The sequence below is a fragment of the Triticum urartu genome, chromosome 7A (assembly GCF_056163025.1).
Source record: "Triticum urartu cultivar PI428250 chromosome 7A, HENAU_Tu73, whole genome shotgun sequence".
Lineage (NCBI taxonomy): Eukaryota > Viridiplantae > Streptophyta > Magnoliopsida > Poales > Poaceae > Triticum > Triticum urartu.
This window is the reverse complement of record NC_141879.1, coordinates 499,948,362-499,956,892: the sequence shown is the minus strand read 5'-3', so window position 1 is coordinate 499,956,892 and position 8,531 is coordinate 499,948,362. Positions and strand designations below refer to the sequence as shown.

General features: G+C 38.4%; 1 protein-coding gene across 1 annotated transcript; it reads left to right on the top strand.

The window, feature by feature from the left end:
- The first annotated feature begins 1,155 nt into the window (after positions 1-1,155).
- On the top strand, positions 1,156-8,315 carry LOC147960137 (uncharacterized). Its single transcript, XM_087533174.1, has 5 exons — positions 1,156-1,238; positions 2,487-2,787; positions 2,864-3,068; positions 3,141-3,147; positions 8,153-8,315. The coding sequence occupies exons 1-5, from the start codon at positions 1,156-1,158 to the stop codon at positions 8,313-8,315; spliced, it is 759 nt and encodes a 252-aa protein (XP_087389300.1).
- Positions 8,316-8,531: the final 216 nt, after the last annotated feature.

Sequence of the window (8,531 nt, the reverse complement as noted above, 5' to 3'; positions counted from 1 at the left end):
TTTAGTGAAGATGGAGTAATCTGGGGGAGCATGTTGTATGACCTATACAACACCGGATGTTAGCTCTATAAAGGAAGAATGAGTACACATGGATCTTGTGACACAGGTCCTTGTAAAACCTATTGCCTCTTGGAAATAAAAGACTATAGAATTAATTTGCCTCTTAGCAATGACAGAGCAACAACAGCCCCATATAAAAGAAGTGCCAGTACCTGAGACACAGATGGTCTCAAGGAATGAGAAAATCAGATACTTCTGATTACTATAAAGTCTATGTTAGTGAAATTCAAATCGAGGTTGATCCCACCTCATTTAAAGCGCTCAATCGAGCTTAGAAAAGTGTCTGTTTGTCTAAATGATAAGAGACTATGTGAGATGAAATAAAATTGGTGAATCCCGACAATGTTTGGGACTCATAAGTAATTTCCAATGGAGCATAAACAGTAGGCTGTAAAAGGTCTACAAGGTCAATGTGACTCCAAAGGAAATATGTAAAGGTGTAAAGCACGACTTGAATCGAAAGATTTTGTGCAAAGAGAATGAACAAATTACAATGAGTGTTAGTGGCACATCATGACCGACATCATGATCTGAGTTACATCAGATGAAAGTAAAGAACACAAGGGATACTGCTTCAAGAAGTTTTTTATGGACTAGAGCAAGTCTCTAGACAGTGGCATTTAAAGTTAAAAGAATCAGATGTTATTTTGGGTTAAAGAAAATGGGAGGACAATTATATTCATGCAAAGTTATAGAATGGGAAATTCATTTCCCAATCTTGTGCATGTGGATGACGTCTTACTTGCTAGTGGTGATGTCAATCTACTGCAGGAGGAGAAAAGAAGTTCTTGACCTCAAAGTTCAAAATTGCATTTCTCGGTAGAGTGTCTCTCGTTATAAATATTGAGATTCACCAAGAAAAGAATAAAATGGGGTGTTAGGAATGTCGCATGGACATGCTAACAAAGGTATCTAAAGTATGCATGCGAGAAAACCTACGTCTGTTCTTATAGTCAAGGGTAATGGAACTGGAAACTATGGTGTTCCAAAAGTTGATGAGAAAAGATTGAAAACGGATATGGTACCATATGCTTCAGCTGTTGGAAGCTCAATATATTACCCTGACACAGTCCACGTATCCGGATTGTTTTGGCAATGTCCATTCCATATATAGATCACTGGAATGGAGTCAAAGATATCGGCCTCATGCTGAAAGAAATAAGTGCTCTCAAAAGATTGTGAGTACATAGACAAGACTTGTGAAATGTATAGCGAAATCCACAATTGTCGCTAACTTTCATACTTGGAGGTTTTTGTGTGGAAAAGCTCCAAAGAATGAAACAATTATCATCAATGTGATGCAAAGATATTTTATAGCTTGATATGAGGCAGAGGGACAGGTAAAATTGTTAAGGAGACCTGTACCCGGAGTTAATAATGGTTGACAATAGCGATAACCATTTTAAGTTTTTCGCTCATATGACAACGAGTCAAGTGTTGATGCCAAACACACTGACACAGAGTTATGCATTGTAAAGGAGAAAGTCCAGAATTATGTAGAAATGCTTGAAGCATAAAAGCAATAGATAAGTGTTTGCAGATCTGCTTATTAAAGGCTTACCGCCTAGTGTGTTCGGAGAACACACAGTCGACGTGGGTTTTATGGTATAGTCTAAGATTTCCGGACAATAAAGGGCCCAAGGTTAAAGAATTTGTTTCAAAACAGAGAGGTGCGTTGTGGCTGTCTGATTCTATCGGCAATTGAGCTGTGACAATGAAACATGTTCTATGTATTGATCTGTTATGAAACGAGTAAAATAAAAGTATAAGGTCCAAAGTAAAAGTTGAGATCAAGGGGGAGAATGTTAGGATGATCTCGACCGTGTGGGCCCAATGGCCCACCGGGCCCTTAGATCCGTGCCCTACTCGGGGGCGCTCAACCCACTATGGGTGACGGGCCCCTGTCACCTGCACTATATATAAAGAGGTGGGGACCACGGGTCGCAACACGAGGTTCGTCACAACGCCGTACACCCCACCTACATCCCCTACTGATCTAGGATTAGTGCAGTGCTGATGGGAAGCGCTGCCACCACTTCGCCCATGATCTGCCATCACCACCGCCGCCATCCACCATGGCCACCCCATCGGGCTCACCGATCCAAGGAAAAGGTAAAGACCACCGTGAATCCTTAACCCTAACCGATCCAGAGATCTATCAAACCCCACATCATCTGTACTTCTTGAACCTGGTTTTAGTATTATACCCATACATGAACACTATAATCAAAGGTTCATTGTGAATAAAGCAAGGTTTATTACATGAACTTTCTCCTATATCCAAGGAAAGAGTGCTTATAGTTATTTAATACAAGTTCAATTTAGTTGAGAATCAGTTTATTACACCTTGCCCCTTGTATTTGGTACATGTGTAGATTACATTATTAACCATGCTTTGCTGACCGTATTCTGATATTTCTATCTAGGAAGCATAAACTTGGAGGATTTTATCCACTCGACTTTCAAGGTAGTATAGAATTTGAAGAAAAACAAGATGAAGAACGAGCTCGACTATTCCAAGCACAAGGATATTGGCCACTTGACTATCAAGCTAATACACAATATGCAGACAAACAAGCTCAAAAACAAACACAATCAGTTGAAGCGCGAGGGCAACATACTTATGCTTCTAGAAAGGAAGAAGCTGCTGCAAATGCGAAACGATGGATGAGCGAGGAGGCGATGGTGGCTTTCAGAAGATACATTGAGAGCAAAGATGAACTTAAGGTTCTCCATTTCTGCTCTAAATCATTTTTATTGTTGGAACTGTGGAGAAGTATGACTAACACGTGTTTCATCTTAGGGACTTGATTATGAATTTGACGAGCTTCTCCATCAATGTTTCCATGTGGAGCATTATTTGAAGACATTTCATCACTTCAACTTTACTGTCAAGACAAAGAAGCCTGGCTCAGCTGATTGGACATCGGCTATGTACTTCGCTCAGGTCAAATCGATATGCATGATAAAACGCTATGTCTGTTATCCTTTGGAGCAAGATCAATATGGTATGGAAATTTTTCACCTTTTGACTTGTAATGGACCTGAAAAGATTCTAACATTGTGATTTACTTTGGCAGGTGAATGGGTTAAAAGGGTAAATCCTAGGCTAATGACACGATAACTCCAAGAATCCAAACGCTCCGTTAATTGATATTTGTAATAATTTGGAAATGAAGGGACAGAGGTTCTTTTTAAAGCACTTCTTTTTGCATAAAAATATTTAATATCACTAAAGAAAAATGTTTTATTTAAAACATTTTTTTTCTTTTTAGAAAAGAAATGGAAATTATTTCGAAATCTAATGATTAGAATAGCGGCAGATAATAAGGATCCACACAAAAGAGTTGCATAGCTTAATAACATCATACTGACATGCATCATTAACCACTGAGATTGTAGAGCGGCTAATTCGAATTCGTCTGTACAATTCGTAAAATTCTTTCTTATTTCTTATTTATTGCTGAAATCCAAAATTAAAGTCTCTTGGCTCTCTTCACACTTTCTCACAAACAGATTAAAAAATAGATTTTTATTTTTGAAGTTTGGATAAACCATTGCTTCGTCTGGTGTACGACCATTAACTAAAGTATGTCTATGGTTGACTAATTGGCGGGCCCCAGGAATGGTTGAAGCCATACCCAATCGAAAAAGGATATTATCCAAACGCATTTCAAGTAATTGTAGTAAAACCTGGCCTGCTGACCTTTTTGCTTTTCTAGCGATATGTACATATCTAAGTAATTGTCGTTCTGTCAGACCATAATGAAAACGAGAAAACCGTTCCAGCTGTTCCTGAATAGCTTCCTTCAAAAGGATTTCCGCTTGCTCGGTGAATGTCTTGCTAGAAGATATAATTTCTTGGAATTGAGGTTTGCTAACGATTTAATAACTATCTTTGTAGCTCCAGAATGTTTCAGTTTATGTTCCTACCTATTGTATGGATATACCAAGAGAGATCTACGGTCTAATGAGGCTACTATGAAATATTTACTCATGGGTGGGGCAAGCTCTTCTATTCTGGTTCATGGTTTCTCTTGGCTATATGGTTCATCTGGGGGGGAGATCGAGCTTCAAGAAATTATGAACGGTCTTATCAATACACAAATGTATAACTCCCCAGGAATTTCAATTGCGCTTATATCCATCACTGTAGGACTTGGGTTTAAGCTTTCCCTAGCCCCTTTTCATCAATGAATTATGAGTTTAATAGATCCTCTTTAGCAGAAAGACGTATATTCCTTGCTCATTATCAGACAATCACTTATTCCCAAACCTCGTGTGGGACTAATCGTTTTCATTTACCATCTCATGGAAAACCCTTTTCGTTCCGCTTAGCCCTATCGGGTATTTTAGTGATAGGTTCTGTAGGAACTGGATGATCCTATTTGGTCAAATACCTGTATGAATCTATATTATTCCATTCCAATTTCTTCCCGAAACTTCCCAAGAAAAATCCCGAATTGGATCCAAAATTGACGGGTTAATGTGAGCTTATCCATGCGGTTAGGCACTCTTCAAATAGGAATCCATTTTCTAACTGGCTTCCGGCAATTGCAATGACTTCTTTATTTCTTTATGTGCAAAAAAATAAGATTGTCTAGTATTTTTTAGTGTAAGTAATATAATATGGTAGGGTATGTGGCTTTTTCTACACACACTTTCTACACACAAATGAAAAACGGTTATGGATGCGGATATAGGCTACGAGCATCAATTCTTTTTGCTCACCATCAAAGTCCCCCATATAGCTGAGAATTTCCGAGCAATTGGAAGCCGCTTTCGATGACGAGGCCGATAAATTGATATTACGCGATCGTTACTGTCCATCTTTTTCAGCTCTGCTCCCGAAAAGAGAAAGGAAAGGAGACTGATCTTGACGTCGAGCTTTACTCACGTCAGCGGCATATTTTTATGCTGGTCTTAGCAAAAAAGGATTGAGCTATTTCGAGAAATATATTAAACCAACTCCAATCCTTTTACCAATTAGCATCCTAGAAGATTTCACAAAACCATTATCGCTTAGCTTTCGACTTTTCGGGAATATATTGGCGGATGAATTAGTCGTTGTTGTTCTTGTTTCTTTAGTCCCCTTAGTAATCCCTATACCGATCATGTTTCTTGGACAATGCATTTCTCGGACCGAGAAAGCGGAACTGCTTGGCGCTGCATATTAGAACTCATTAAAGCCCGATTCGCATCATTGTGCTCAATAAAAGGAATGAGAGAACCCCCAATAGAAAAATATTGGAAGGAAAAATACTTCTAACATGAATCTGTTCTTCTGAGGTCCTTAACCATCTCCCTGAGAAAAGTAGACAGTAAAAGCCAAAATAGACTAAATATATATAGCCTGAACGATCCTAAAAATCCCTCGAAGGAGATAATAAAGAACCCAAAGCAGATGGTATCCTACTGCAAGGGTGGTCTTAAGAATCCAAAAGAGGTTGCTCAAACATGCTATTTTTTCCATTCATTACCTTTGAGGATCAGTCGTGGTCTTCTAGACTCTACCAAGAGTCTGGACGAATTTGTTGTTTCATCCAAATGTGTAAAAGATCATAGTCGCACTTAAAAGCCGAGTACTCTACCATTGAGTTAGCAACCCAGATAAAAAAAGGATCTTAGATACGATCGAAATCCAAAAATCAATGGAATTACACCGCGCGCTTCTGTCAAAACATTGAACTAGCAAGACATCAAAAGATTTTTTTTACTGACCATGAAAAACACTCAAATGCCAAAACGAACAGGTCCGGTGAAATTCCACTAAAGTAAAGTTAAAAAAAGAGCGACCCTAATCACGATGGCCAAATTCTCCTTAGTTGGAATTTGTTTTATCGTTGGATGAACTGCATTGCTGATATTGATCCCAAGAAAAAAACAGTAGGTACAGCTAGTCCGTGAATAGCCAGCCATCGCACTGTAAAAATAGGATAGGTTCGATCTATGGTCATTGAGGGCCTCCTAAAAGGATCTACTAAATTCATGAGATAAATTTTGGAAAAATTAAGAATTTCAGTATTTTTTCTTATTCTTTTTATTTATTCTTTCAGAAAGAGATAAGAATTGGTTTAGTGAATCGGAAACAATTTTATAGAAAAATTGAAGAAAAATTGAAGTAAAAATTGCAATTTATTCCCAAACCTCGTGTGGGACTAATCGTTTTCATTTACCATCTCATGGAAAACCCTTTTCGTTCCGCTTAGCCCTATCAGGTATTTTAGTGATAGGTTCTATAGGAACTGGACGATCCTATTTGGTCAAATACCTAACGAAAAATTACGATTTTCCTTTCATTAAGGTACGAGGGCTTCTTATTCCACAAGAACGAAAGCACATTTTCATTCTTTCATATACTAGGGGTTTTTACTTGGAAAAGACAATGTTCCATACTAAAGGATTCGGGTCTATAACCACGAGTTCCAGTGCACTAGATCTTGTAGCACTTAGCAACGAAGCCCTATCCATTAGTATTCCACATAAGAAATCCATTCTAGAAAAAAATACAATTAGATTAGCTCTTCATAGACAAACTTGGGGTTTGCGAGCCAAGGTAAGATCGGCTCGGGATCATGGGACCCTTTTCTATCAGATAGGAGGGGCTCTTGTACAAAATAGACTTACTAACCCTTCCTTTGCATCCCACTCAAAAAAAGAGGGCGCTCCAGAGGCAGAAATAGAACTCGCCAACAGAGCTCCAAAAATTGGGTATTAACTGAGACAAACAACAGGCAAACTTTTTTTAAAGGGAAGGGAGAGGTAGACTGTCCCTTTCGTTTCATTTTTATTTTCTGCAGGGTAGGGAGAGGCCTTGCGCCTTCTTTTTTTGAAGGCAAGTGACTTCGCAAACCGCTCAATTTTGCCCTCTAGGGCCGGGAACTAATGAATAAAAAAGGGTTGGTAAAGCCATAATATTTTATTATGCCATTGAAGGGGGGGAGATAATACCGATTTAAGAGTAGTTCACTACTGCAATAAAAAAAGAGAATTCTAGTTAACGGTTCCAATTTATTCTGAATTTTGCAGCCTGTGAATAGAAATCCACTTTTTCTTCTTTTTCATCTCAATAGAAAGAAATGGGAGTAGGGCCCAGTAGAACGCCCATGAATTTTCTCATCAACTTGATGAATTAATTTTAAGATATAGGACTTCCCTATTAGAACAGGTTGCTCAAAGGGGTCGCCTGTTCTTCCATCAAATATTCTGCTTTTTCCCGGGTACTCGGGTTCAAATACCCATGGATTTTTTGTTTCTTTACTGGCTTCATATAATTCTGAAAACACAAGTTTTCTTGAAGCCTCTTGCTCATATCTCTCATCAAAGGGTGCTATTCTATAATGTTTCTTTAGCAGATCCCCCGCTAATCCGAGCAGCAAGCCCTACGGCCAATCCAGCAGCAATAACAGAAGCAGCAGCAATTAGTGGATTCATGGTGAGTAGTTCCTCGTGTCAAAAAAAAAGAAATGGTTAAGGATACAACCAACCAATAAATTCTTACTTCTAAGCTCTATTGGGGAGAAGTAAAGTAACTAAAAAGTACAAATTGAAATGATAATGTGAATTGTCCGAACTACATAGAAGGGAATTCCATATCCATATATCGGATTAGATAATGAATCTAACCTAGGAATATATAATATAATATCCTATATATATACATTTGTTTCTTCTATTTTGTTTGCATATTTTCTCATTTTCTATTGAATCGGATTCTAAAATCATTGCTTAAAGTGGAAACCTGCATAAAAGAGGACTCCACTTATAGACATTAAGGATATTATAGTCATGGATAGAGAGCCAGTTCCAATAGACTTATGGAATGTTCCCGTTCGTGTGCATCCAGCAGGAATTGAACCCGCAAATTTACCAATTATGAGTTGGGTGCTTTAACCATTCAGCCATGGATGCTTAACAGGGATCATCGTACATCGTAAATAACCAATTTTCATATAGAAAGACATATCATAGAAAAATGAAATCGAAAATATTCCGAGATGGCAAATATTCGGAGATGACTATGAAAACACCTCTCTGGATCCTCGAATTGAAAGAGAGATTGAGAGGGATCAAGAATCCTAATTCTCGCTATTTATGCATGTGAGAACCAAGGGATGGGTGTCTTGAGGCACCCATTAGAAGGGGTGTACGATATGGGCAGGGAAGATACACAATTCCCTTTTATGAGGACAGTGACTGATGAATTCGATCCAACAACGGGAGGGGGTGAATCATCTGATGAGGATATGAGTTGATGATGGCCTTGTCCTTTATTCTAGTACTGTGAGTTAGCTGTAGATCTTTTATGCTCTCTATTTTGCGGGAAAGCTCATGTATGCTCTTGAACTATTGATTCAAGTCAAATTGATAGTTGATTTGAGAATGCCAATGCATAACGTATTCCTAGCTCCAGCAGCATCTGAAAAATGTCGCGTAGCAGCGCAGCAATGGTTTGTCACACTGGTATTATG